At 35.7% G+C, this 26,477-nt stretch overlaps 10 protein-coding genes, 2 long non-coding RNA genes and 1 other non-coding gene across 19 annotated transcripts; 5 read left to right on the forward strand and 8 right to left on the reverse strand.

The window, feature by feature from the left end:
• Nucleotides 1-88: 88 nt before the first annotated feature.
• On the reverse strand, nucleotides 89-3,267 carry AT1G02270 (Calcium-binding endonuclease/exonuclease/phosphatase family). 2 transcript variants are annotated; one of them, NM_100107.5, is made up of 11 exons: nucleotides 3,001-3,267; nucleotides 2,815-2,913; nucleotides 2,619-2,723; nucleotides 2,425-2,530; nucleotides 1,817-2,037; nucleotides 1,654-1,730; nucleotides 1,460-1,568; nucleotides 1,229-1,354; nucleotides 950-1,060; nucleotides 600-707; nucleotides 89-496 (listed from the first exon to the last, which is right to left on the reverse strand). In NM_100107.5, the coding sequence occupies exons 1-11, from the start codon at nucleotides 3,166-3,168 to the stop codon at nucleotides 272-274; spliced, it is 1,455 nt and encodes a 484-aa protein (NP_563646.1). In that variant the 5' UTR covers nucleotides 3,169-3,267; the 3' UTR covers nucleotides 89-271. The 2 variants fall into 2 exon arrangements, with proteins under 2 accessions (NP_563646.1, NP_001322300.1); NM_001331330.1 differs by having other exon boundaries at nucleotides 120-496; nucleotides 2,619-2,913; nucleotides 3,001-3,247.
• A 795-nt stretch (nucleotides 3,268-4,062) lies between these two features.
• On the forward strand, nucleotides 4,063-5,228 carry AT1G08795. 2 transcript variants are annotated; one of them, NR_143421.1, is made up of 3 exons: nucleotides 4,063-4,285; nucleotides 4,752-5,042; nucleotides 5,194-5,228. It is a non-coding gene; the product is annotated as an uncharacterized misc_RNA (transcript). The 2 variants fall into 2 exon arrangements; NR_143422.1 differs by lacking the exon at nucleotides 5,194-5,228 and adding an exon at nucleotides 5,128-5,150.
• Nucleotides 5,229-5,393: 165 nt separating this feature from the next.
• Nucleotides 5,394-7,397, reverse strand: TOC33 (translocon at the outer envelope membrane of chloroplasts 33). 2 transcript variants are annotated; one of them, NM_100108.5, is made up of 8 exons: nucleotides 7,332-7,397; nucleotides 7,122-7,229; nucleotides 6,910-7,017; nucleotides 6,685-6,809; nucleotides 6,196-6,460; nucleotides 6,026-6,094; nucleotides 5,783-5,944; nucleotides 5,394-5,704 (listed from the first exon to the last, which is right to left on the reverse strand). In NM_100108.5, the coding sequence occupies exons 2-8, from the start codon at nucleotides 7,215-7,217 to the stop codon at nucleotides 5,636-5,638; spliced, it is 894 nt and encodes a 297-aa protein (NP_171730.1). In that variant the 5' UTR covers nucleotides 7,218-7,229; nucleotides 7,332-7,397; the 3' UTR covers nucleotides 5,394-5,635. The 2 variants fall into 2 exon arrangements, with proteins under 2 accessions (NP_171730.1, NP_001117215.1); NM_001123743.2 differs by having other exon boundaries at nucleotides 5,431-5,704; nucleotides 7,122-7,222.
• A 34-nt stretch (nucleotides 7,398-7,431) lies between these two features.
• AT1G02290 (uncharacterized protein) lies at nucleotides 7,432-9,714 on the reverse strand. The gene is made up of 2 exons (NM_100109.3): nucleotides 9,554-9,714; nucleotides 7,432-9,037 (listed from the first exon to the last, which is right to left on the reverse strand). The coding sequence occupies exon 2, from the start codon at nucleotides 8,946-8,948 to the stop codon at nucleotides 7,617-7,619; it is 1,332 nt and encodes a 443-aa protein (NP_171731.1). The 5' UTR covers nucleotides 8,949-9,037; nucleotides 9,554-9,714; the 3' UTR covers nucleotides 7,432-7,616.
• A 363-nt stretch (nucleotides 9,715-10,077) lies between these two features.
• Nucleotides 10,078-12,490, forward strand: AT1G02300 (Cysteine proteinases superfamily protein). The gene is made up of 10 exons (NM_100110.3): nucleotides 10,078-10,336; nucleotides 10,565-10,618; nucleotides 10,701-10,781; nucleotides 10,878-11,034; nucleotides 11,168-11,307; nucleotides 11,386-11,511; nucleotides 11,593-11,811; nucleotides 11,898-12,011; nucleotides 12,083-12,118; nucleotides 12,213-12,490. The coding sequence occupies exons 1-10, from the start codon at nucleotides 10,259-10,261 to the stop codon at nucleotides 12,345-12,347; spliced, it is 1,140 nt and encodes a 379-aa protein (NP_563647.1). The 5' UTR covers nucleotides 10,078-10,258; the 3' UTR covers nucleotides 12,348-12,490.
• Nucleotides 12,491-12,658: 168 nt separating this feature from the next.
• AT1G02305 (Cysteine proteinases superfamily protein) lies at nucleotides 12,659-15,135 on the forward strand. The gene is made up of 11 exons (NM_100111.3): nucleotides 12,659-12,873; nucleotides 13,149-13,202; nucleotides 13,285-13,365; nucleotides 13,461-13,617; nucleotides 13,728-13,732; nucleotides 13,814-13,888; nucleotides 13,981-14,106; nucleotides 14,182-14,400; nucleotides 14,485-14,598; nucleotides 14,687-14,722; nucleotides 14,811-15,135. The coding sequence occupies exons 1-11, from the start codon at nucleotides 12,787-12,789 to the stop codon at nucleotides 14,943-14,945; spliced, it is 1,089 nt and encodes a 362-aa protein (NP_563648.1). The 5' UTR covers nucleotides 12,659-12,786; the 3' UTR covers nucleotides 14,946-15,135.
• AT1G04097 lies at nucleotides 12,851-13,169 on the reverse strand. The gene has a single exon (NR_138649.1). It is a non-coding gene; the product is annotated as an other RNA (long non-coding RNA).
• Nucleotides 15,104-17,802, reverse strand: MAN1 (Glycosyl hydrolase superfamily protein; the record flags this gene model as incomplete). 2 transcript variants are annotated; one of them, NM_100112.3, is made up of 5 exons in its annotated part: nucleotides 17,294-17,667; nucleotides 16,474-16,653; nucleotides 15,992-16,114; nucleotides 15,703-15,911; nucleotides 15,104-15,607 (listed from the first exon to the last, which is right to left on the reverse strand). In NM_100112.3, exons 1-5 carry the CDS (start codon nucleotides 17,621-17,623, stop codon nucleotides 15,214-15,216), a joined length of 1,236 nt encoding a protein of 411 aa, NP_171733.2. In that variant the 5' UTR covers nucleotides 17,624-17,667. The 2 variants fall into 2 exon arrangements, with proteins under 2 accessions (NP_171733.2, NP_001321462.1); NM_001331331.1 differs by having other exon boundaries at nucleotides 15,214-15,607; nucleotides 17,294-17,802.
• Nucleotides 16,093-18,892, forward strand: AT1G04103. 2 transcript variants are annotated; one of them, NR_138651.1, is made up of 2 exons: nucleotides 17,296-17,607; nucleotides 18,742-18,892. It is a non-coding gene; the product is annotated as an other RNA (long non-coding RNA). The 2 variants fall into 2 exon arrangements; NR_138650.1 differs by lacking the exons at nucleotides 17,296-17,607; nucleotides 18,742-18,892 and adding an exon at nucleotides 16,093-16,954.
• AT1G02320 (uncharacterized protein) lies at nucleotides 18,799-18,945 on the forward strand (the record flags this gene model as incomplete). The annotated part of the gene is made up of 1 exon (NM_100113.1): nucleotides 18,799-18,945. One exon carries the CDS (start codon nucleotides 18,799-18,801, stop codon nucleotides 18,943-18,945), a length of 147 nt encoding a protein of 48 aa, NP_171734.1.
• AT1G02330 (integrator complex subunit-like protein) lies at nucleotides 18,917-20,589 on the reverse strand. The gene is made up of 6 exons (NM_100114.5): nucleotides 20,392-20,589; nucleotides 20,094-20,294; nucleotides 19,847-19,970; nucleotides 19,698-19,771; nucleotides 19,446-19,603; nucleotides 18,917-19,354 (listed from the first exon to the last, which is right to left on the reverse strand). The coding sequence occupies exons 1-6, from the start codon at nucleotides 20,490-20,492 to the stop codon at nucleotides 19,173-19,175; spliced, it is 840 nt and encodes a 279-aa protein (NP_563649.1). The 5' UTR covers nucleotides 20,493-20,589; the 3' UTR covers nucleotides 18,917-19,172.
• A 135-nt stretch (nucleotides 20,590-20,724) lies between these two features.
• Nucleotides 20,725-21,952, reverse strand: GL22 (germin-like protein subfamily 2 member 2 precursor). Its single transcript, NM_001083981.2, has 2 exons — nucleotides 21,733-21,952; nucleotides 20,725-21,494 (listed from the first exon to the last, which is right to left on the reverse strand). The coding sequence occupies exons 1-2, from the start codon at nucleotides 21,845-21,847 to the stop codon at nucleotides 20,950-20,952; spliced, it is 660 nt and encodes a 219-aa protein (NP_001077450.1). The 5' UTR covers nucleotides 21,848-21,952; the 3' UTR covers nucleotides 20,725-20,949.
• Nucleotides 21,953-22,586: 634 nt separating this feature from the next.
• Nucleotides 22,587-24,851, reverse strand: HFR1 (basic helix-loop-helix (bHLH) DNA-binding superfamily protein). 2 transcript variants are annotated; one of them, NM_100115.3, is made up of 5 exons: nucleotides 24,655-24,851; nucleotides 24,157-24,523; nucleotides 23,929-24,057; nucleotides 23,703-23,768; nucleotides 22,587-23,218 (listed from the first exon to the last, which is right to left on the reverse strand). In NM_100115.3, coding segments are annotated over exons 1-5 (879 nt in total). In that variant the 5' UTR covers nucleotides 24,657-24,851; the 3' UTR covers nucleotides 22,587-22,903. The 2 variants fall into 2 exon arrangements, with proteins under 2 accessions (NP_563650.1, NP_001323315.1); NM_001331332.1 differs by having other exon boundaries at nucleotides 22,636-23,218; nucleotides 24,157-24,844.
• Nucleotides 24,852-26,477: the final 1,626 nt, after the last annotated feature.

Genomic DNA, 26,477 nt, shown 5'->3' on the forward strand with positions numbered 1-26,477 from the left:
ATAACAGCCAAAATTGAAGTGTTATAACGAGTCAACAAATCCTACACGATACTGTATTTTAAAAATAATTAAAATTTAACTTCATCTTATTGGCTTAACATTTTAAATTTATCACTTTTACTCCACTAAAATTTGATTCATGAAAATAAATAAAAAATCTTTAAACAGACAAAACTATACAGCACACTCCATAAGGTTCGTAAAGATGTCTCATTGCAAATCTCAATCTCATTGCTTCTTTACATTTACAAGAGCCGTAATTAAACAAAATTTAGCTACAAAGCATTTTGACTGGAGAGAATTGTACGGTGAGACAAGCATGATCGGATATATTGTAATTCTCCGGCCACAATCCTTTCTCTGCTTCTTGTGGAAACAAAATTGCTTTATTCACTTTCAATCCGATTGCTTCATCTTCTCCTTCTTCTTTCTTACTCTCCATCACACTCTCTTTGCAGTTTCCAGGTTGATTTACCATCGTCATGTTCCAAATTTTCTGACATTACATAACACAACACATCAGAGTCTTGATTGACGTTTTAAACAAAGCTACCGGTTTGTGATTTCTGTTATGTACCAATTGGTTTAGTTTTATTTACCTTAAGTTCTTCATAGTCGAAGACACCATTTCCATCAAGATCAGCTCGGACCCATAGCTCTTTTGTCTCTTCGAAGCTAAGTCCATGTGGAATACCCGTTAGATTTACCTACCACACAATATCAAATTTTGTTGTCAGCATAAAAGTCCATTCGTCTTTGAAAGAATTTGTAAAAATCTGGAAGAACTTATTTGATCCTTATTCTACTGTTATGATAAGTGAAATCTCTAGATGATCACAAAGTTTTTTCAGAAGTGTCAAATTCCAATTAGAATGTGCAAATCTAAGATTTTTTTATCAGCATTTGTGGAAAATTGAGGTCTACTTTTTCCTGAAGAGAATGTATTTACCTTTTGAAGTGCTAGGCAAAAGTCAGAGTAGGTTAGTGAATCACTGTGATTTTTTGCCCCAAGAAAAGTAAAGGCATCGTCCTCGGCTATGGAAGCTTTGTGTAGTTGATACTGGAAGAAACCATCAAGAGAAATCAGAAATAGACAAAATGAACATGAAAATATCGTTTAGGAAAAAGTAAATTTGGAAAGAATGAGACAAGACATGGTAAGTATGATGTGACTTTAACATTTTGTAAAGGTATAGTGCTTAATATCTTAGTTTTCCGAATATCTCACCTTGATAATGCTGAAAACAGCTTCCACCCAACTTGTTCTCAATGGTTTTCTTGAATCACTAGGGTTACAGAGCCATATGAAATCAACTCCGCAAATATTTCCCCTGTGGTTTCTGTGGCTAACCCACTGAAGAAATAAATGGAAGAATGACGGATAAGGATGTGTCTTTTACAATATGAGGCGTTTTAAATAACAGAAGGCTGGAGGAAGTTTTTTTGAAGAGATGTTTACCCTATGAGCATCACTGTCGGTATACTGATGAGCATCATCGTATGATGAAATAAACCCTTGAGATCTCAAAAATTTGTAGACATGCCCGCGTTTGCTTCCATTCCAGTCACTGCAATAAGCATAATTCAAAAGTCTGTGATTACATTGAACTGGCGGATGGACACAATATCAAGACTCAAAGACTAGAAGCTAACCCGCAGAGAATAATGGGCATGTGATTAAGTTTATTTTCCTTTTGGTAAGCTTCCAGATATTCAAGAATTTTGTAAACCTGTGAAAAGAAGCAATCAAATTAAACTATCACAAGATTCAAGGTGAACGGTCTCAAAATGCAAAATGATGGAAAGGATGACCAACCTGATGCAGTCTTACAATAGACAAACTAGAATCGTGAGGAAACAAGAGGTGAGTGTTCACTATAATAACTTCTTGTTGAACGTCTTGCTTTCCATTAAGCGGAAAGGGAATAACTGTTTTGACATGTAAGAGCTGAGCAACACGGTCTCCAAAATCGTTAAAGAGCAGCTCCCGGTAATTTACAACTTTAAAATGGTCCTTATGAATGGCTGTTAAAAGACCTGTAAGAAAGATATTCAAGTCCACAAATGAGACATCAAAAGCGAAGAAGCCTATCTTTCATCGCATGCGATCAGCTAGAGGAGTCCAAACATATAGCATTGACTTTGAATTTTAGACAATATTTCTACTCCATCCATAAGATTGCCTTTTAATACGGCATCCTACTAACAACGACGTTAAGATCATATAAACACCAACAAGAACACTTTGACACCAGAAAGATCCTGAACTACCAGTTTCCAAGTCATGAAAAGGTATAGATTTGGACAACCCTACACTATTTACTGAAGCATATCAAGCAGTAACATTGAGCCTCTTAACTTTCTAATGACTCTGGACAGAGACCATATTCAATCAAAAACATGATAAAAAATAAAGAATCTTACCATCACCACGACTGTTTGTTCTAGCCAACTGATAAATAGTGTAGCCTGAAGATGAAAGCTGGTGGTGGTACATGTTCACTAATTCCTCATTCCCAACCCAAACTTCCTACGAACAGTCACAATTGCTAAGAGTCAGCTTAACAAAAAAAAAAAAAAGTCAAAATTTGACTCTTTCTAAGAGACAAAGTGTGTACCTGGAGACAGATAACTGAAGAGCGTTGATGGAGTAACAAATCTAAAATCCTCTGGTTACGAGCTAACCAAAGCGTGCGGAAATCGCTCTCTCGAGTGCTATGATTCTGTTAATAACACCCAACACAATCAACCAATGTCGTCGATTCCAGAATCAACAAGGTAAAGAGTGAAGAAATCAGAAGAATAGAAGCAAACCTTTTGATCAACGCGTTTATAAATCGGAGCCAAGATATTGAAAGTGGTACAAGAAATATTCGATTCCACCATTGAAGAAGCTAAGTTGGAGTTGAGTCTCTGCACAAACAAACAAACACAATCGGCGAATCAAATCTCAGAACAAACAAAAAAAAGAAGGAAAGTGGAGGAAGAGCGACGACGAACCATAACTGAAAGCGGCTTGTTGTTTCTGCCGGAGAGTAGACCGGAAAAGTAGATCGGAAGAGGAACAGCAGCGAGGACGACGAAGAGGGAGAGTGGTGAAGAGAAGGAAGGGATGAATCTAGACCGTAGAATCAAGCTCAGCCTGCTTCGATTCTGATGGCTTTGCATTTGAGTTTTTCTTTCGAATTCTCTCAACAGATCTTTTTTCTCATCTTATAATGAATTTCTATCGGATTTATTCTTTTTGGCAGTACTTGATTATTATTATTATTATTATTTTATTCATAAGTTAAAAAAAAATATGAACCGTTGGTTTCGTAAATATCTAATTTCAGTGAAATAAAGACAATGTAATTTCTTCATAATTGCAATGAAATAAAGAAAAATTAGTCTATTGACCAATGGTAGATTTTGGTATTTTTGTTTTGGCCATTCATGGAAGTTTACAACGATCATAACGTTTTAAATCGTACTTGTATTTTTTGTAGATTTATGAGAAAAGGTAAGTACAATAAAGAGTAATTGCAGGGAAGAAGAGGGATATTAATGATTGGAGAAGGAGAACCGCGTATCAGGCTGGGCTATGTCGGTTTCTCATGACACGGTCTTGTTGTATCACACCGATTATATATTATCGTTTTACAGCAATGTTTATATCATGCCTACAAAATATAGGGATTCAAATTGCTTAACCACGTTGTATTCTTCTTCTTCTTCTTGTCCAACTTTTTCTACGAAATTATAGCAAATCAAATTCATGCTATTTATTGAACGCAAATGTTTAATTTTCAGACAAATCAGATTCTTACTTTTGCTGTTCAAACCCCAAAATTCAATGAAGAAATTTTATAATATTCATCAGATACTGAGCGGATTTTAAGCAAAAAACCAAGAGAAGTGATAGATACTGAGCGAGTTTGATATGAAGATTATCTTGGCCGGAGGTTGATTATCGTCTTTCCAACGAAGCAACTGCAACACCATTATATGGATATTTGGTGTCTCGTCATCAGAGTCGTGCCAATGAATTTTGATGCTATAAACAAAAAAATATAGTTTAATATTTTAATAAATAATGTAAACATAACAAAAAAATTATTTATTAAAATATACACATAACAAAGAAGACGGAAAGCTCCTCTCTCACAAGCCAGGCTATCTCGCCACCTGCTATACCTTTGAATATTTCAAAGGTCTTTTTTGAGAAGTATTTCAAAGGTCCGTCTTCTTGACACTACCGGCGACAAGAGACATTTTTACAACGAAAGAGTTCGATAATAGAAAGGTTAGTAAAAAAATAAAAATATTCTTTGTCGTAATTATTTCAAAGGTCATTTTTGAGAAGTCAATAAAACTATGTTTTGTTTTGTTAACAACATGCATTATACCGTTTGATTGATAACATAATAACGACACTAGCACATTTTACTAGTTTACACATTATAATCAACCTAATCGTTTTTGGTCATATTTTTGTTCTAAATTATTTATGTTTTGCTTAAAATTTGCTTAATTTATTATTAAACTTTAAATATTAATTATTTTTTTTGTTATGTTTATAATATTTATTAAAATATTAAATCATATTTTCGCGTATGGTATCAAATTTTTTTGGCACGTTCTGTTTGGATGTTATGTCACAAAAATTAAAAATTTAGTACTTACAAAAAAAACAAAACATGGTTGAAAAAATCTTTCAATCAATTACTAAAAAAAAAAGTAAATGAAGAAAGCAATACCTCATGCAGCAGCTTGTGATATGATCCAAAAACAAATCGGGACAGCTAAAGGTCTTGGCTGGTACAAGCAAAAACTCGGTCTCCTTGAGCCCATCCAGCTTCTTTCAGGTACTACAACATATTAAAAAGATTGCACATGTCAAAATGACTATTACCATATCCAAATTTCGATTGTTTCCTACTTTCCTTTTATCTTCAACAGTTGTTTCCTTTTTCTTATTTGAGAACGTTCGAGAAATCTGGACCGTCTATTTTCATCATATTGCAACTGTGAGATCTGATGGTGATTATCTAATCTAAACGGTAAGTTTGTTAGATTATGTGGGACCGGGACGATCTATTTCTTAAACCTCTGTTACAAACAAACACTCATGTCTATTAGTATTAGGAAATAAGAGATGGATATGATGATGATTCCGAACCAATTCTCAATAAACTGTTTATAATGGAACAGAAGCAGCAGTGATTGATGATCTAACAGACATTGACATCAGGCTACCAATGCTAGTCTTCCTGTGGGAGATAGAAGCGGCCTTGGTTATGCCGAGTTTTCTGTTGATCTGTGTTTATGTAATCACCCGAGGATGCAAACAATTAATCCCATCAGCTAAAAGACTTGTTTGATTCAAAACAGACTTTAGCAGATCATTTGTTTTTCTTATCTACAGAACATAATATATTCTTTTTTTGGTGATATTATGATTGGGAAACATCCATTTCATTTAACCAGAAAGCATGGCAATCTTTTCTTTGAACAAATCTCCATAAATTACAGACAAAGATAAAGCCGGAAACAAGAAAATGTTGCAGATAAAATCTAACAAAAGAAAGAACAATCGAAAAACTCTTCTTCTCCTTGTAATTTGCTCACAACAAAACCTCTTCTTCAGAGCCTCTTAAAGTGGCTTTCCACTTGTCTTGATATCATTTCTGATTGCTCCTTGAATCATCTTAACGATCAAATACTGCAAAGTAGAAGAAAGGATTTCACTTGTTTACCAAATTCGAACAAGACAATAAATCAAACTGTGTCTCTTTCTTACCTGAGCGCCTATGATAAGAGGGATGAGTTTCTTTCCTTTATCATCAGAGTAAGATCCATCTACCATCTTCTTGTCTACATGAATTGCTTTCCTCTGGTTTGTTGCTACATCAGTTATCGCCTTAACCAAGTTCGGGATCCACGCTTCACCATTTGGAAGAGCCTGAACCGAGAGCAGGTAAGCAACTTTTAACAGTCAGTCTCTCTCCAAGTCGGATCAAATCAGAGATTCGAAAACACAAACCTTTTCGTCCTTATCGTTCTTGCTGCATCTTCCGCTGTTCTCTGCATAGACTACCGCGATTGCAGAATCCTACAAGCCAGTAAAGAATGAAACTGATTCTTGCTACAATGAACCAAACATACATTGGTATAACAATTTTCGGAGACAGGTATATGTATAAATAACCATACCTCAAACTCTTGTTTTCGCATCTTAGAACCAGCCCGGATAGTTTTGAGGAGAGAATCTGATCTCTTGGAGGAAAAAGTTTCGTAGGAAAGTTCATCGGGAGGGGAAAATTGAGCATGAGTCAGAACAAGCAAGGTTTTGCACCATATCTCTTTTCCAAAGGTTTGGGTGATTGCTATAACAACTTGCTTATCTAGCTCATCGACTCTATACACATCCAAACGATCAACATAGAGCAAGACATCTATTGTTCTGTTCACAAGAAACCTGTCCAAAATCCGAGAAACACAACAACTATCGTAAAACTTCCACACACACTCCAATATACAGCTTCAGCGTAAACCAGATACTCATAATTCACAATTTCAACAGAAACCCACAAGTAAACATGTTAACCACATATATACTTAGCTTAATTAATTCAAAAACGAATGAGATAATCCTATATGCAACAATCAACGAAGAGATATTCCAAAAGAGTAGCTACTGACCCTTTGATTAACTCGAGAGCTTGGTGATTGACATATCCAGCTTCCACAAGTCCAGGGGTGTCAATAATGTTGATAGTGAACCCTCCCATTGTTCTTGAAACCATCACTGGTCTCAATCCTTCAGCCTACAAAATCAACAAAACAGAGCCATCAAATATCTTGAAATGACTACTCTTTCTTAATCCAAATTAAAAAAATCAAGCTTAGGGAAACTGAATTACGTACTTGGAAAGGACTGACACGGACGACTTGTTCGCCGATAAGAGAATTGACAGTGGATGATTTTCCGACACCGCCTTTACCCAGAACAAGAACTGTCATTGAGTTCATATCCTGCAATTACAAAAACCTCCCATCATTATCTCCTAATCACAACGGAGAATCCGAGAAACCGACTTAAGCACCAAAGAAACAGGAACAACAACAACAAAACACACCTTTTGCTTCAATTTTCCGAAGAATTCAATCAGCTTTTCCTGGGTAGCTGCTGGAAATTGCTGAAACCCAACCCATTCACGAACGAGAGACCCCATCACTCCTAAACCCTTCAGCAAAAAAATTCTTTTGGTAAATAATCGCTGAGTGATGACGATGATGATAATTAATTTCGAAAGCGATAACGTTTTGGGAGATTTGGAGGAGCTTACCGTTGTGTGAGGAGCGTTTGAGGTTTTTGGAAGAAGCTCTCTCGATGTGTTCCGCAGAGAAAAGCTAAAGAATGTGACCTTATCGGTAATTTGTTTAATAGTTCAAATTATTTTCACTTTTACTCCTCTATTTCTTTAGTGTTTCTTTTTAGTGCCTTCAAATTTTGAAAACTAACAAACTCAACCCCAAACCAAATCCAGTTACCAAGTTGCAGCATTACACTTCATATTTTCATGGAAGACTACATTAGGTGGAACATTGAATTAGCATAGCGTCACGGGAGCTCAAGCGATTCTCTGAACCTTTCTTCGCTTGTAAGTCAAGGAAAACAAATGGTCACTATTGGCTTCTCGAGCATGATTGTCTTCGCTCAGGACCCCCAGCGGTTTTCTCAGAGCCTTGGCTTCCCTCTGAAAGTTATTACTAGACGAAATCCTCTTGCTCTCTGTTGTTTCAGAGCCTCTGTCAACAGTCCTAGGCTTAAAACCAGGAGACTTCAGGTGGTACCGGACATATTCTTCTTGCTTTAGAGGTATATTCTGTTCTGTGATGGAGTAATTTGAAACACGGAGAGCACTGGGAACAGTGTGTGTTGGATCATGAAACACCGGTTCTGTACCTTGGATTGATCTTTGTGTAGTTTCCAAATAGGTTAAGAAAGGGTCTGGGATAGAACAGCCAAGAGTTCCGTAGGGTGGTTTCTCAAATGTCGTACCTAAGTATGGAGACGCTGCAAATCTAGTACTCTTTGAACCGGTTTCATGGATTTGCAGGAGATTGTTTCCTGGAGCTACATAGGGTTTCCTGAGGATGGCAGAAGAAGATTTAGGGACTAATTTGAGAACACCCTTTGGCAAAGTCTGATGATGATGGCCAGCAGAAACTAAGCTGGAACCTTGATACCGGAATACTCCTTCCTTGGTTATCTTTATCTTGAGACTGTTCTTGGAGCTGCCACTGCGAGGGAAGGTTAAACTTTTCGATCTATTTCTTTCCACGGGTTTCACTACATTGGGAGTTTTGAATCTACATGTAGCACTATCCATTTCCTTAGATGGAACTCTATTGAGGTCCAGTAGCTTGAGATTACCGGTTTGAGTTCGTCCTGACCAAATGAGGAGCCTTGAGTAATTGCCCAATTTATTTCCATACTGAACCCACACCCTTTGCATTTCGGTAAATGTCCTGATCAGCTTTTCATGATAGAACTTTAAAGAGTAGTAATACTTTCTCCTCTTGACAAACATAACACCTTCTTTGAAACAAGCTACCTTTGGAGTAAACAATCCACCTAGCAAATTCTTGTAAAACTTATCCTCTGGATTCCCAAAATATAAATTGGCACCATCAAGAAGTTCCTGCATCGTCAAACTGAAAGTCTGTGGATCCATATCTGGCAGAAAACATGAGAGGAAGAATCTTTCTTCTTCAGTCAGAAGTGAGTTCCAAGTCTCAACAGACAATATTCCCGTTAAATCTGGTAGATCGTAGAGCTCGTATGGTATGTTACAGAGCTGACCTTCAACCAAAGCTAGCTCACAGTTTACTTGCGCAATGTCGTAATCATCAGAGTCATCATCTTCAGAGTCTAGCCCAACTGTTTGATTCTTATTCATCTGTAGTTAACCACTTACTACCCTTAAAACACAAGTACTTCAAATCTCCAACCACAAACTCAGTAGAAAGGAACACAAGCAGGAGATACCTAGATAGAAAATGTTAAAGACTCATCATCAGCAATTCACATTACAAGAATTCTACTACAATACAATGGACAGCGAGAAGCTGAGTATGTTACTAATCAGAAATCAAACGAACATAAATAGCATTTTACTCACTGATTTCAGCAACAACAACACTAAAGGCTATATAAAACACGAAATATACATTGTGAGATCAATGAAGCACTCAAAAAGAAGAAGATACACAACACCAGAAAATCTCCCAGATCGGATCAGCTACAAAGCTTAAACGTAATCGATCGCGAACTCAATCAATAACCAAAATCAAAAGCTCCAACAAGGCAAATAACTAGAGAGCGAAAACCCTTGGATTTGACAACAAAAATGTGCAGACAATTTGAATAAAAAACAAGTATCATACAAATCTCAGCACAAATCAGCTCCAATGAGTTTCAAAAACCTACCGGAACTAATAAAAAAAAAGAATCTCGAGATATTCAGAGAAATCGATCGGAAAGCGTAAAAGACGAGGAGCTTACCGGCTCTAAAGACAGGTGAAATTAGCAGATTAGGGTCGAAGAAACCATATCCCTTTGGCTACAGATACGAACTTCATCGCCTTCAAAGATTCTCTGCTTCCTTTCTAGAGATTTCTATGGCTTTTCGATCGATGCGACAGTAGAGTAGAGACTAGAGAGACTAATTACTGTTACACTTGTATTTTGATTTCTTTAATTAAAGCCGCCTAAAGTAACTAATGCCTTGATTACTTTAATTAATAATCATTTTTAAATTGTGATTTATAATCAAGTTAGACATTACTTCACAAATAGTTTGGGCCTGGAAACGTATAGGCCCATGTAAACTTTAATAAAAGAATCACCTTGCAGGTAAGTATAATATCCTGATATTATTATTTACTTGATAGAATGGGCCTATAATAAAAGAAATCACCATTAAAGAATTATAGGCCCATGATATCAAGTAAATATCAAGAAATGATGATTAATGATCAAGTTAGACATCATTACTTGATATTTTGGTAAGTAGGATCAATCAACGGTCAGGATCCTTTTAGTAAAATCATGTGTCATTTTCAGTTTGTCTAAAAGATAAGCCTTTCACTTTCTCTCTCTGTCTTATTAGAAAAGAAAATTTGTACCGTTTCCAAAGTCTGAGCCAATCATTGTGTTGATTCTGGAATTCTTTGTGGGAACGAGAAATTTGTACAAGGGAGATTCATCATGGCTGATAGTTGTTGTATCAGACTTCACTTATTAGCCTCTGTTTTCTTGCTCTTATTTTCATCCTTCAACTTGCAGGTACTTTAAACTTTCGTAATCTGTGTGTTAAAATTGCTTACTAAGATCGATTTGTTGGACTCTTGAGCTACAAGTTAAAAAAAAACAAAATAAATCAAACTTTGTGATTTTTTTCTCTGCGTATCAATCTAAGACATATGAAGGGGAAATGTATATATGGTTTTTTGTAATTGTTTCTATATCAGTAAAGTTTTAAACTTTTGAAGCTGGTTTATCTCTTAATCTCAGGGTATTGCAGCGGAAAATCTTTCCAAGCAGAAACTGACCTCACTGATTCTTCAGGTTTTGATCTTAATCCACACAATTATCTGTATTGTTTTCGTCTCTTTTAGATTGCCTAAACGTTGATGATCAACTTTTGCAGAATGAGATTGTAAAGGAAGTCAATGAGAATCCAAACGCTGGTTGGAAAGCTGCTTTCAATGATCGGTTTGCAAATGCCACCGTGAGTTTATTATCACCTCCATGCTCTTATCTCTTTAAGAGCTACGTTACTTATCATTGTTCCTGAAAGTTTGTGTTTTTGTGTATGTATGTGCAGGTTGCAGAGTTTAAGCGACTCCTCGGTGTTATACAAACACCAAAGACGGCATACTTAGGTGTACCTATTGTAAGACATGATTTATCGTTGAAGCTTCCTAAAGAATTTGATGCTAGAACCGCTTGGTCACATTGCACCAGTATTCGAAGGATCTTAGGTCGGTTTTAATCTCTTAGCTTCCACTATCTCTGTCATTAACCCAATGATTTACTGACTCTTCTTATGTTTTGTTTCAAATTATCTCCCTCTTTATTGCACTAAAGATCAGGTGAAACATCATTTCATTTGAGTGGGTTATATATTGAACAATGTGTTACTCTGGTCGACGATAACTTTATGGTTTTGGTTTCTTTTGGGTCATTGTGGTTCTTGCTGGGCATTTGGTGCTGTTGAATCACTGTCCGACAGGTTCTGCATCAAATATAACTTGGTAACACAACTTTCTCCATCAAGCCAAGATTGACGATTGCTACAGCTTTTTAATGTAATTGCTCTTCTTCCCTTGCAGAATGTTTCCTTATCTGCCAATGATGTCATAGCATGTTGTGGATTACTTTGCGGTTTTGGTTGTAATGGTGGTTTCCCAATGGGTGCATGGTTGTACTTTAAGTACCACGGTGTAGTAACCCAAGAGGTAAATTCTCAGCAAAGAACAAATAATAATGGCAATGTGGTCAAAGTGTATTGAACTTTTGTAATGCTGTTGGTTCTTCAGTGTGATCCATACTTTGACAATACTGGTTGCTCTCACCCGGGATGTGAACCCACTTACCCTACACCAAAATGTGAGAGGAAATGTGTAAGCAGAAACCAGCTATGGGGTGAATCAAAACACTATGGTGTCGGCGCATACAGAATCAATCCTGACCCTCAAGACATTATGGCTGAGGTTTACAAGAATGGACCTGTCGAGGTTGCTTTTACCGTTTACGAGGTAATGAAAAAGATTTTTGATTGATCAAACCATATTGATTATATCTTGGTGAAGTCCACATTTTCATGTATCTTTTTGTTCTTCAGGACTTTGCACATTACAAATCAGGAGTATACAAGTACATAACGGGTACTAAGATTGGAGGTCATGCAGTTAAGCTCATTGGCTGGGGAACTTCTGATGACGGCGAAGATTATTGGGTATGAATTCTCTGGATTTTGATTCAGATCAAGCTGAAAAAGTAATAACATTTTCTTGTTCGTTGTTGCAGTTGCTTGCAAATCAATGGAACCGAAGCTGGGGTGATGTAAGTTCTTCTTTTCTCCAATCAAAACTTTTAAATTAGACCTTCCAAGTAAACAAAAGCACAGAACCTGAGATAGAAAATGTGAAAATCTCAGGATGGTTACTTCAAGATCAGGAGAGGAACGAACGAATGTGGCATTGAACAGAGTGTTGTAGCTGGTTTACCTTCAGAGAAGAACGTATTTAAAGGTATTACCACTTCAGATGATCTTCTGGTTTCCTCAGTCTAAACAAGACGATGTGTCCCTACTTCTGTAATATATCATTTGCAACTGTGTTGTAAGTTTAATATACCATTGAAAGAATCACCTTCAATCAAAACAAAAGTATGTATAGCTTCTGTTAATATTCAATTTTACATGTTACCATGCAAGAGGACTGTTACAGTGTTTATTTGGTTTTGGTAAATTATAGCCACCTAAAAGTAACGCCTTAATTAATCATTTTAAATTATGATTAACAATCAAGTAAGTGGAACAAATCAACGGTCAGGATCTTATCCTCGCAGTAATATGATCTGTCATTCTCTAACTAAAAAGATAAGCCTCTCTCTGTCTCTTCCTAGAAAAGAAAACTTTGTACCTTTTCCAAAGTCTAAGCAAATCATTGTTTTTGATTACTGGAACTCGTTGAGGGATTGAGAAAAAAATAATCAGAAGAGAAAGATCCATGGCTGATAATTGTATCAGACTTCTTCACTCAGCCTCTGTTTTCTTCTGTTTAGGGCTTCTAATTTCATCCTTCAACTTGTTGCAGGTACTTGAACCTTCATAATCTGTGTTTGAAATTGCTTACGAATATTTATGCATGTTAGTGCTTTCTTCTAGTTACGATCTGTTTCGTAGCCTTCTCGGGTTTTTCTGGGTTTGATCATGTTTGCTTATTTGTTGGACTCTTGAAGCTAGAAGTTTTAAAAAAAAAAATCGAAATTTTCTGGGTCTTAATCGAATCAATGAACGGGAAACATATTTGTGATATCAGAATTGTTTAAAGTTTTAAACTTTTGAAGCTGGGTTGTCTCTTAATCTCAGGGTATTGCAGCTGAAAATCTTTCCAAGCAGAAACTGACCTCATGGATTCTTCAGGTTTTGATCTTAATCCACCCAATTTTCTGTTTTGTTTTCGTCTCTTTTAGATTGCCTAAGCGTTGATGATCAACTTTTGCAGAATGAGATTGTAAAGGAAGTCAATGAGAATCCAAACGCTGGATGGAAAGCTTCTTTCAATGATCGGTTTGCAAACGCCACTGTGAGTTTCTGATTACCTCCACCATTCCTTACATATATCCTATCAATGCTTATCACTGTTCCTGAAAACTTGTGTTTTTGTGAATCTATGTGTAGGTTGCAGAGTTTAAGCGCCTTCTTGGTGTTAAACCAACACCAAAGACGGAATTTTTGGGTGTGCCTATTGTAAGCCATGATATATCTTTGAAGCTTCCAAAAGAATTTGATGCTAGAACCGCTTGGTCACAGTGCACCAGTATTGGAAGGATCTTAGGTCGGTTTTAATCTTTTAGATTTCCACTATCTCTGTTTTTTTCTATCCAATGATTTACTGACTCTTCTTATGTTTTGTGTTAAATCCTCTCCATAATCGTCTCACTAAAGATCAGGTAACAGATCATTTACTTGAGTTTTATATTGCATAATGGGTTCTCAGACAGATATAAACATTTTGGTTTTGGTTTGTTTAGGGTCACTGTGGTTCTTGCTGGGCCTTTGGTGCTGTTGAATCACTGTCTGACAGATTCTGCATCAAATATAACATGGTAACATAGATTTCTTACTGTAGCCAAGATTGATGATGGCTAGTGTTTTTCTCTTCGAATGATTAATATTCGTTTCTTTTGTTCGTATGCAGAATGTTTCTTTATCTGTCAATGATCTTTTAGCATGTTGTGGATTCCTTTGCGGTCAAGGTTGTAATGGTGGATACCCAATTGCTGCGTGGCGGTACTTTAAGCACCACGGTGTAGTCACTGAAGAGGTAAATTCACTTTTTAACTGCAAAGAACATCTATTAATGGCAAAGTAGTTATAAAACGTATTCTTGATTCTACAGTGTGATCCATACTTCGACAATACTGGTTGCTCGCACCCGGGATGTGAACCCGCTTACCCTACACCAAAATGTGCAAGGAAATGTGTTAGCGGAAACCAGCTTTGGCGTGAATCAAAACATTATGGTGTTAGTGCGTACAAGGTCAGATCTCACCCTGATGACATTATGGCAGAAGTTTACAAAAATGGACCTGTTGAGGTTGCCTTCACTGTTTACGAGGTAAATACTAGGTTCTAGAGTGATCAAAGATATGATTATATTATGGAACTCCACATGTTCATGTATCTTTCTGTTCTTCTACAGGACTTTGCGCATTACAAATCTGGAGTGTACAAGCACATAACAGGTACTAACATTGGAGGTCATGCTGTTAAACTTATTGGCTGGGGAACTTCTGATGACGGTGAAGATTATTGGGTATGACTCCACTTTTGACGCTCTGGATTTTGAGTTTCGATCTAGCCAAAAAATTCACAACATTTTCTATTCTTTTGAATTGTTGCAGTTGCTTGCAAATCAATGGAACCGAAGCTGGGGTGATGTAAGTTCTTCTTCTCTCCAATCAAACTTTTACTTTCGACCTTCCAAAGAAACCACAGAACCTTAGATATAGAATCTGAAAATTTCAGGATGGGTACTTCAAGATCAGGAGAGGAACAAACGAATGTGGCATTGAACATGGTGTTGTAGCTGGTTTACCTTCAGACAGGAACGTAGTTAAAGGTATTACTACTTCAGATGATCTTCTTGTTTCCTCATTTTAAACAGGAATATGTGTCTCTACTCTGTAATACATAATTTCCCACTGTGTTGTTGTTACCAATGAAATAAAACGACTTTCAACCCAAAAAGAAGTCTATTGTATATACCATTTAGCTTTTTGTTCATATTCAATATAATGTGTTGTTGTTTCCAATGAAAGAATCAAAAGACATTCAACTATTCTACATATCATTTAGCTTTTGTTCATATTCAACTATACATGTTTCCTATTTTTACATTCTAATATCTACTGTTTGTATCTATACTGTTTCATTCTGCACTATGTGTGACCAACGGTGGATACTTGAGGTTTTTCAGTTTACTAGATTGGTCGGCGATAAGCTGAGCAGTAGTATTAGGACCTGCTTGCATAAAGACCTCGTACCCATCACCTAACAGACCAGTTCTATTGGTCGTAAGCTGCCAGAAAACACCACCAGTACACGAACCACCAGCCCTTGCACTGTCGTAGATAACATCGTAAACTCTTTGGAAAAACTTGTTCCGTTTCTCTAAGCTAAAACCAGGGTACTTTGAAGATTTCCCAAACTCTGTTATCAGCAAAGGCTTCTTGATGATATTGTCACAGTCTTCAATATGTGCTCCGATCCATCTGTCCACAAATGTATCTTGTTCTCCTGTTCTTGAGCTCTGTAATGGTAGCCTGATCTTGATTTGGTACACAGAGAGAATGTGTTAAAAGACAACAAACCAGAAAACCCAATTTTGATTCATTGAATAGAGAGACTGATGACTTACCAAGAATCCGGGTAGATATGGATAGTGGCGAAATCGATATCCGGAATTTGGTTATTGGTGATGAAATCTGTACCGGTTAAGACCCTTCCGCCGGGATTGTAAACCGTTCTTTCCGGTATAGATTCTCCGTAGAACCCTTCAAGCCCTATTTCCAGCAAATGGTTTGAGTCTATGGACTTAACATAACTAGCCATTTCCTTCACCCAATCCTGCACACAAAATGACACCGTTTAAGTATGTATACGTGTGCATGTTGTATAGTATAAATACAGAGGAGAGACATAGATACCTGAAGAATATTCGAAGCAGTGGAATCATTGCAGCGAGGTTCGTTGATGAGTTCCCATGAGAAGATGGTAGGGTCATCTTTGTACATTCGACCAGTGATTGTGTTTTTCCTCGTCAACACGGTCTGTTTCATGGTTTTGTCAAACCGTCGGTTTAGTTTGATTTTTAAGTCGGTACTAGTATACAAAATTCTATATATGATCTAATCCTTTTACGAGATATTTAATTTGGGACATTTGTTCAATAATAAGTTAACAAACATTTTTAGATTGGTACATTTGTCATGTTTGTTGATTACTTTTAATTGATCAAAACCTAACTTTTGACATTTCAAAACCGTCGTTTATCTCGCGTTAACGTGTACAAATATAACCTGAATATTTTGCCTTTAACGTGTCGTGTTACATATGATGATCTCTAGATATTAAATTTAACTGATATTTATGTAATTAACATGGGTTTAATTTTCATATTATTACTAACCTTCACGTGATTCTTGTAGAATTGCTTGACAGCTGAGTTTGTGTAGAATTCATCCGGTTCATCTAAACCGGCCCATTCCACGTACTTTTTTCTCCCTCCATAGTCTTCGAAATTATTGACTAAACTAATTATCAATTTAATATTAAATCGTCCAGCTTCATAGACGACAAAGTCTAGCCCCTGCTGTCACAAAACTTTGTATCAGTATTAGTACTCATAAAACCCAATTACAATTTGTTGTTAGTTTTTCTATCAATCAATTGTGAGAGTCTCTTTATTAGGTCAACAAAAATTAAAGGTGTCTAGTACCAAATTATGCTTCTAATTAATATAAATATGATTAACAATGTGAAAGTCTATCTATGCTTTTGTCATTTTTTGCGATTATCCACTTTATATTAGCGTATGAAAAGGAGTAGACGACGATTTTTTTACGAGAAAAAAAACAAAAAGGTTTGAAGGTCTTATGTCGGAAGTATAATTTGAAATTTGAATCCTTCAATTTAGATTCAACAAACAACGGTCATCCAAAGATTAATATACATATGATCATGACAATAAAAAATAACAGTCAATATTTTTCTTTATAATTCCGTTTACTAGTGAATCAATACAAAATAATTAAGTAAATAAACAATGATAATTTTATCAACTCAGTCAGCAAACGATCAATTCATGATTAAAAATATTAAGTTTGTTGTATAATTGATAAAAACATACGAAATGGTGATTTCAGCATGTTTTGCAACGAGCCACCAAAGTTCTCAAAATATAAAATATTAAGTATATATGTGTATGTATGTATATGCATGCGTGTTACCTTGAAAACGTCTTCACTATAGGAGCCAGGAGAGATCTGAAGAGGAATGTAATCTCCTTCGTTGAAACCCCAAATCCTAGCGACGTTCATTCCCACCGCGGAGGCTTGCCGGAGCGCCGTCGTGACGGTAGCTCTTCCTTTAGATGCCGTGTCAGCCGCGGTGGTCATCATCCAATAAGCATTGAAGCCGTTTAAGTAAACTTGTTCTCCGTTCAACACGAACTGCGTGCCGTTTCTCCCGACAAAGCCTGTCTTTACGGCGACGCAAATGCGGTTGTTTCCGATGAGAAACGGAAGAAAGAACAAGAAAAACGGTAAGATGTTTAACATTGTGATACTTTTGCCGACTTGAAGAAAAGAGAATGACACAACATGAAACGTTAAGGACATTTGTGTGTGTGGTGTTATATATACATTACAGATGTCTTAGAGCCTACGTATTTGAAAACTATTCATTTTTGTCACCATATTGCCTACGTTTAATTGAAAATATGTACACGGAACGCGTGAAATTTAGATAAAGTTTTTTTTAACGTTTATCTCAAATTCACTTTTGAAATTATATTCTTGGGTTTAAGAAAACTCTTTACTTTTTAAACTGATACATATTATTTAAAGGAAATAGATATTTTATAATTTGGCTTAAAAGCGTTTATTTTTTGGCTAATTGGCTTGAAAGCGTAATATTTTTCATTTCCCCATTAAAACGGTTTCAGACTGTTAGATTTAAATAAATTGTAATCTTGTTGCATTAAAGGTTTTAAATAAATGATTTTGGCGAATATAATATTTTCTAGTAAGTCATTGTAAAGTTAAAAATAGATAATTTTGGTTTTATAACATATTGATGATACGTAATCGAAATAATATGATTTTTGGTTGAATAAAATGATACCAAATGATCACAATAATTATATATGCTTTTGAATGTAAGCATGACACGCATGTGGAATGGAGCTATCATACTTAAGCTAGTACATATGTAATGTACGATTAATTTATTTTCTTAGGTCGACGACTCAATCATGTAAGATGAATTATTGAATTTCATTTCTCAACAGAAATAATTATTGAAATAGAGAAACTTCATATGGATTTTTGTAAGCTCCAATTGATTCGAGAGATATCAGATGTACTTTTAACTCTTCCCGGGTCCCCTATGTTTGGACTTTTATTATTTAAATTTGTTTGGCAAATAACTATGAAATTTGCAATGATTAAAAATTAATAATAGTTTCCCTATCAAAAAAAAAAAAATTAATAATAGTTTGGTCTAAACCATGTGAAATGAGATCTAACTTGGGCCATTCATTCTTGTTCTCAAGTTTTACTTCACAATATTGGGCCCTTGATAAAGCCCATATACTTGATATGGTTTGACTCTATGGACTTACATAACTAGCGCTCTGGGTCTTCAATACACCTCATTTTTCTTTGGGTGTTTTTAGGTGAAATACGAAACCTAGGGGTTCATTTAGCAATTTTCATCATAAAGGGAAAAAGACATGTTTATATTTTCCAAGTATGGATCAAAGGCTCTAACAGCAACAAATGGGAAACAATGTCAAGAAACTGGGGACCTAATCTATCTGGCAAAGCCTTTTACTTACCTTAATGGCCAAAGTCTTTCCATTCAAAATCCAAACCAGTAATGGCAAAATCAAGACACTACTCAATGTCGTTCCTTCGAATTGGCAGTTTGGTTAGAGCTTTGAGAGCAACTTAAACTTCTGAAAGCACACTTTTACTATGAACTATGTAAACGAAGATTTGTTTTCTTTTAATGAAATGTTACAGAATTCCAGTACAACATAAATCTAACATCCAAAAGAGTGTTGTTACCCGGTCAAGGATGAAGTCTGCAAACATGTTTTTACTTTTATCTTCGCATTACACGGTTACGCTCTCTCTTGCGAAATCGTTCCAACATGATTTGATCAGTTGCTGCTTGTCTGCTTTTCCCTGAATCAGCATTATTATTAGTACTACTGCTAGTAGAAGGTTTAGCTGCTTCACCGTCCGCTTGAGGTCCTCCTCTATCTTTGTATAGCTCAGGATGCTCTGCGTTTTCAAAGTTTATATCAATACAAGAACCAACACGCACATGGACTAACAAATGGAAAAAAGAGAAAAAAGGATTCATAAAGCAAACCTCTCCTAAGCTTCTCAGCATAATCTTTCCCGCGTTGGAAGTAATCCGCACTATAACTAGACGGGATACTAAACTCTGACTTTGGCCGACCCATAAGTCTCCTCTCTTGCAAAAGCTTCTTGGCAGCTTCAGTTTCTTCAATGTTCTTCAGCTTGTATCTGAATATTATCCATCCAAACAAAAAAAACATTAATCTCTAAAATACTCAAATACACATTTATCTTACATCTATGATTGAGAATGTATTCATACTCAATTGGGAGTTGGACTTCTGCTATTCCGGTAGTCCACTGCGTCGAGCTCTCTTCCGAGCTACGCTTCTTGACCTGAGAAGGAAGGAAGGCTTTTAGTAACAAACAACAATCTTAACCCCTGTTAAACATCGACACTAAACAACTTACTTTAAGATGATCAGGTATCTTATATAACTCATCTTCCACTCGCTTCAATTCGTTCTCAACCTCCTCTGCATCATCAATATTTCTTCCCCGTTTCTTCGCCAATTCTTGTTCAATGTACTTTACCCTAAAGAATCAAAACAATCCTCAACACTTACAAAGACAAAGACAAAGACAGCTCACTCTAGCTTAATCTATTTAACTACCAAGCAAACTAGGTTACAATTTTTGTAAAGAGAGATTTGCTTACATGTTGGGATCTTCAATCAAAACAGCAGTCTCTTGAGCAAAAGTATCTTGCAACACAAGCTCCTCTTTCTCTCCTTCAGTTTCAGTTTTCTCCACTGGTTTCACTTTTCCGATGCTAGATTGCGCCGTAGAAGATAAAGCTGGGATACCTAATTTCCTCTCTCGCAGCTTCTGCAAAAACTTCACCTCCTCTAACGCCAATCTGTAGATCAAACAAAAATCGAACCTTTTCAACAACCCATCAAATAAATTGAAGAAAATCAAAACCCTACAGATTTGCTTTTCAATTTAGAGCTGACCTTCGCTTCTCTTCTTCCTCTGAAATTGCGGCTTTGTTTACATCATTATCTTCTTCTTCCTCCTCGAAGCTACGCTTCCTGAAATTTCTCTTCGGCGGCATCGCAGCCAGAAACTATCGGATTTTTGAAAGAGCTAATGCGACTTGAGACGACGACGACGATAGGCTTTTAGGTTGATCTGAAAACAGACTCTCCGTCGGCTAAAATCACAAGCGAAACATTTAATATGGGCCCTATTAGTAAGCCCATTATGTATTAAAAAAATATATTTAAATGAGATAATTTACTAACATTTTATTTAGGGCCATATTAGTTAGCCCATTATACATTTTTCCAGGCCCACGTTAGCTTCTTATTCAACTTAAGAAGTGTATTAATCCATCACTGGTCCAAAAGCTCTAGGACGAACACTTGATCTCCAAGCAAGCAATAAAAATCATCAACAAGATAATCACAGTAACACCTTTTTATTCAATACAGTAGTGTTAAATAAAATCTTTCTAGGTAACGGTTACATTATATTTTCATGTTTTTATTTTTTTTTTAAACTTTTATGAATTATTTTTTAGTGGCAAGCCTTTCCTTAATCTTATCAACCATCTTAGATCCCACTTGAAAAGTCTTAGTTAACACATCTTCCGGCAAAGCCGGCTCTGCCGCAAATAGGGTTGCCGCAACAGAAGCCGTTCCCGGCAACTGACTATTAAATGCCGACAAAACCGACGCGGGAGATTTCCCATTGTTCTTTTGAAAATGCACAAGCCCTCTTGGAAAAACGAAAACTTCACCAATCTTTATGGTTTTAGTGAAAAGCTTATTCGCTGTTGTGATAAATCCAACCTCAAGCTCTCCTTCTAGAACGTAGACGACTTCGGTGGCGCGTGGGTGAGTGTGCGGTGGGTTTAAACCTCCCGGCGCGTAGTCTATACGTGCTAAGGAGACGGAGAGAGTGTTGAGGCCTGGGATCTTTTCCACGTTGGCTCCTGTTACGGCCGAACCCATCGTAGAGTTTATGACGGCGGGTTTTGAGATTCCGGCGAAGAAGAAGTCGGACTCCGTGATGTTTAATGTTTCCTTGCACGGAAATCCATTCAGTTTGGTTCCTGCGTTTCGCACATCGTGCCGTTTAGGTTTTATATCAAGTCAACATAGATTTAATAATGGTGTAATATTCCCACAAAATATCTATATATTAAAATATCTCTAATTTCAACATATTAATTTTATTTTTGATTTGAAATTTAGATAAGATGTTCATAGAGTTTGAGATGATCCTCCTGATACATAGATATTATTATAACATCACGATAGATTAAATTTTCGAACAAAGGTAATTTCTACCGTGAGATTTATCGGCAACGCAGAGATCTTGAAGAGCGTCGGGATCGTATGCACGAATTGAAGTGATCATAATGCAAGATAACGCAATGATAATAGAAATTCTTGAATTCATCATGGCTCCAAATTAAATATATCCGTGAAAAGATGAATTTTATTTAACTATGAGAGAAGAAGCTCGAAGTTTTTGGTACTTATAGAATCAGAGACCAGTTTGATCGACAAGTCATTTGCTTGGCGAAATAAAAAACCAAACATTTTATTTGTCTTGACCAAACTAAGAAATGTACGTCATAGCTAATTAGTAGGTAAAACTATGCCTTTCTGACATTGTTTTTCACTAAAGCCAAGCCTTATTGAGACAAAAGGATATGTATTTGTAAAATAATACGTATATAAGTGTGCGCCTGTGTCTGTGCGTGTAGAATTTTTCTTTTTTTATATATAAATATGAATTGTGTCTCGAGTTTCGGACGTAATATTTCTTGTGTGTGTATTTACCTAGCTCAGAAAACAAAAGAAAAGAGATTATTACTCACAAGTCACAACTTTAAAACAGAAAACATTTTGAATTTTCCACAAAAAAATGAATATATCAACTGTGGAAAAGCGATGTGTAAACACAAAACGCAAATCAATAATTGATGTGTAAGAAAGTGATTAATAATTCTCGAAGTCAAGTTTCCTCATTTCTTCTTTTGATCTTTTCTCATACATCCGGCCCTATATTTGGCAGAGCCACATCCTAACTTCTAAGTAACATGCAGTGTGCAGAGGTAAGTTAATGTTACTTTTTGTACATTAACATTATCATAGTGTATGACCCACTGGTCCTGAATTTGAGATGCTGAAGATAAAGCTAGTTGGGATGCATGTAACCAAGTGTAAACGTTTGAGACGCTTAAGAATCAGGGAAATCTTGTTCCTACGTTCAATGCTCTTATAAGCATGTCTCAATATATTTTACAAAATATCAGATAAATGAAAAAATTGTTACATGCAAGAATTTATACAAAAAGTTTTAACTTATTGATTATTATTAATATACAAAACCACCCGGAAAAAAAAGTATATGACACAAATGGTTCACACAAACTGTCCTAATTTGGAACTCTTTTCTCTCTTAATTAGTCAACGATCATTTCACATAAACTTTTATCGAGCTACTTACTTATCATAGTCTTCTCATCGCATGGGAAGAAAAATCCAAGAAACTTGGGAAATAAGGAACCAAACCGTGAAGAGACTGAGGAGAAGAAGCTGGTGATGATGTTGTAAGAAATAGAGATTGACTAGATGAATGTGGGAATGAAATATTAGTAAACGGTGGTAATGGCCAATTTAACGCCGGAATTAGCGGCGATGGCATCATGTGATTCGCCGGATTTAGGCCGTGAGCCGAAGCCATTGCCGTCAGCATGTGGTTGTGCATTCCAAATCCTAATGTCGCCGGAAGAAAATAAGGATTCACCCCCACTGTTGACATCATCTGCAATTATAACATCAACTTTGATTACAACTTAGTTTCTGAATATAAATAGCACATATACATATTCGAATGATCAAAATGGGTACATAGTTCTATAAAATATAAAACATTTAGTTGGCACTAAATAATCACATGAAAAGAGATGAATTCGAAATATTAAAGAAATTCTATAGACTTCACCATCTAGGTTATCTACTGCCTACTATATATCATTCCATTTTTTTCGTCACTAAACACCAAAAAGTGGCTATATTTGTTTGATCAATTTGAAACCCATATTGTAAAACAATAATCCATATCTCATAAGTTGGCGAGTCAGATCGAATACCAAGAACAGTTTATGTCAACTAGTTAAATTAACCAAAAAAAAACTCAGACTATTAGATAAACACTTAAAACCTCAAGCCTCAATAATTCAAATATATGGAAGAAGAACACTGAATAAAGTGTGAAATAAAAATAGTGAATAAAGTTAAATATAGACCTGAAGTTGAAGTTGAAGGTTTTTCATATACTCTATGGTCTTGTCGAGAACCGAAACCTTGTCCGTCTGAAAACCGTAAAAAAGCACCACCCGTTATCAGAATTGGAAACTTAAGGCAAGATTTCTTCATATATGCAACGGAAGTAGCGGAAACTTATACGGAAAAGACTAGACACTCAATAGTTAAATTGAAACATTATATAGAAGGATCTATATACACACCAACCTTGTGACAATTAGGTACGAGTTGCTGTAGCTTACGCATCTTATTACTCATCTTCTCGTCTCTTCTTCTTCTCTTGGAACCTTTTCGAGTAACTGAAGGAACTTCTCTTGTAAACTCCTCCGATTCATCCTAAATTAATTAATTTTATTTATAGAAAGAAAAAATTAAAAACAGTGAAAAATGATAATACATAAGGTAACATGAAAATATATCTATGTATCGACTTACATCACTACTTAAGACCTGGATACGACGTTTTTTGGGGTTCTCATGTTTGTTTCTCAGATAAAATCGATGATCTGATCTCTCTGAAAAATCTTTAATATGATGATGATCATCAGTTTCAGAATGTTCATCAGGGACAACAACCAATAAATCCTCCTTCGCATTTTCTACTTCTTTATGAATCTCTGGAACAATCTGAAGATAATTATCAGTTTGATCATGATCAAAGTAGCCGTAGCCCCATTTTAGACCGTTGATTAGACGATCTTCATCACTTCTTGCTCTTTCTGACATCATGCCCTGATCTTTCACAGCAAGTGATCCGACGTCGTTTCTCCATCCCAATTCCATGAAAGCTTGATTATTCGACCTGCCAAGAAAAAAGTAGTAAACTATTAGGGTTTACGATACAAATCATTGATAAATTATTAAAGAAATAAATAAAGAGAATAACAAGGCAAGAAACCTAAACTCTGAAACCTCCTGTTTAATTATACTTACATGTTAGTTAAAGAGATATCGGAGATGAAAAGTTTGGAGAAGTGTTTTTTCTTTAGGGATTTCAGCTTTGTCCGAGAAAATGGTATCCCATACGCTTATGTTATAAGAGCGATCGGATCAGATAGATGGTATAGTTGTCAGCTACATTGGTGACCCACTTATATTGTGCCACGTTTCAAAGTATGTGTGGTTCGTTTGTTGCGTACACCGACAACAATAAAACAATTCGGCTAGATTCTAACATACAGCTACACGAGGTTATTATAGACATATTGATGTCATTTGAGTTCTTTGGAAACAATACTTTTTTGGATTCACAACAAACATTGTAATGAAAATATTGTTTTACTAAAATAATTAATACAGTAATTAAATTAGTTTTTATTTTGGAAAAGTATTGTCAAATAATTCCATTATCACAAATTCACAATGTACTTAAATGGATTATTATTCTGCTTATTGTTTTTATGATTCTATACGTAATTGTCCCAAAACTACGTCATAGTAGCATATATCGACTTTAGAGTAATCTTGAAATTTTGCACAGAAAGATAAAAGTAATCTTGATTAATCAATAACGTCACTAGATTCACTACCACTTTGACACATGAACATAGAGATAAATTTATCTTTGTACGTATAGAATGTATTCATTTATATATTGAGATTTGAGAGACAGTTTAATAGTATTTCTTAACCAAGAACTGTAATGCACAACGGGTAGGGCCATTTTTATCCGTTTAATTATTTTTCCCGTAATCTTATCGTTTATCATTGAATACTCGTCATTAAGCTTTATCTTTATATATATATAAAACAATGTAAAATATCGGATGTCTATTTGTTTATTTTTGGTCAGATCATCTCTAAATATAAAAACAAAAAGATGACGTCTCCGTTTGGAAAAAAAAAGGTTGACTACCACAAGTTTCATAATATAATCGACAAAAAAATATCGTCTGTAACAACGATAAGATTATTCGATCTCCCAATTGGTAAATTCGTTATTATGAAAGGCTTACAAAATTCAGTAACCAGCAATCATAATAATTTCAGAGTTATGATACTAGAGTTCACTTTTTTGTGCAATAATATAATGGTCGATTATTTCCAGCCTGAGAATGCATTTCATTTCATGACCATTTATGGATTCCTGAAAAAAGAATTCATTTAGGGTTTTATCCAAAATCCCACGTGGGTTGTGGGCTCTAAACCAATCCTATAACGAATCAGTTTTTTTTGTTTTCTGTAACCCCACGACACATTTATTGGAATTTTAGAGTCACGTCATCATCAACCATACACCGAGCAGGTGCGATGGTCCACATTATTACTATCTTTGATAAAAAAGGTCCACACTATTTTCCTTAATTAAAAAAAACTCCAATAATTACAACATATTCTGAATAAACAAAAATGACCTGGTTACTAAATATCAACAATCAAAAAAAAAAAAAAACAGTATCAAATTCTAATTTCGAATTAGTAGAACAAAAATACTAATTATTATTATTCAATTGACTAATGAATGTTAACTTTGTAGCGTTGAATCAAATGGGCCTGAAAAAAATCGAAAAAGAGAGAGAGAGAGGAAGAAGAAAAGGCGTGTTCACGTGATGCCCTCGTGATGGACATGGTGCTATGTCTGACACTTGGGTACTTTATATTTTGTTGGTGTCTTAGCGAGCGACGAAGCAAAACCACAGCCACTACATAGGTTTCCAATCTCCTTCACGACAACGACCTCTCGGAATATACGTTCCAATCTACAACTTCCCACTGTTCAATCTATTTGATATTATGGAAAAACTTTGCATTATTGA

Source organism: Arabidopsis thaliana (genome assembly GCF_000001735.4).
Source record: "Arabidopsis thaliana chromosome 1 sequence".
Lineage (NCBI taxonomy): Eukaryota > Viridiplantae > Streptophyta > Magnoliopsida > Brassicales > Brassicaceae > Arabidopsis > Arabidopsis thaliana.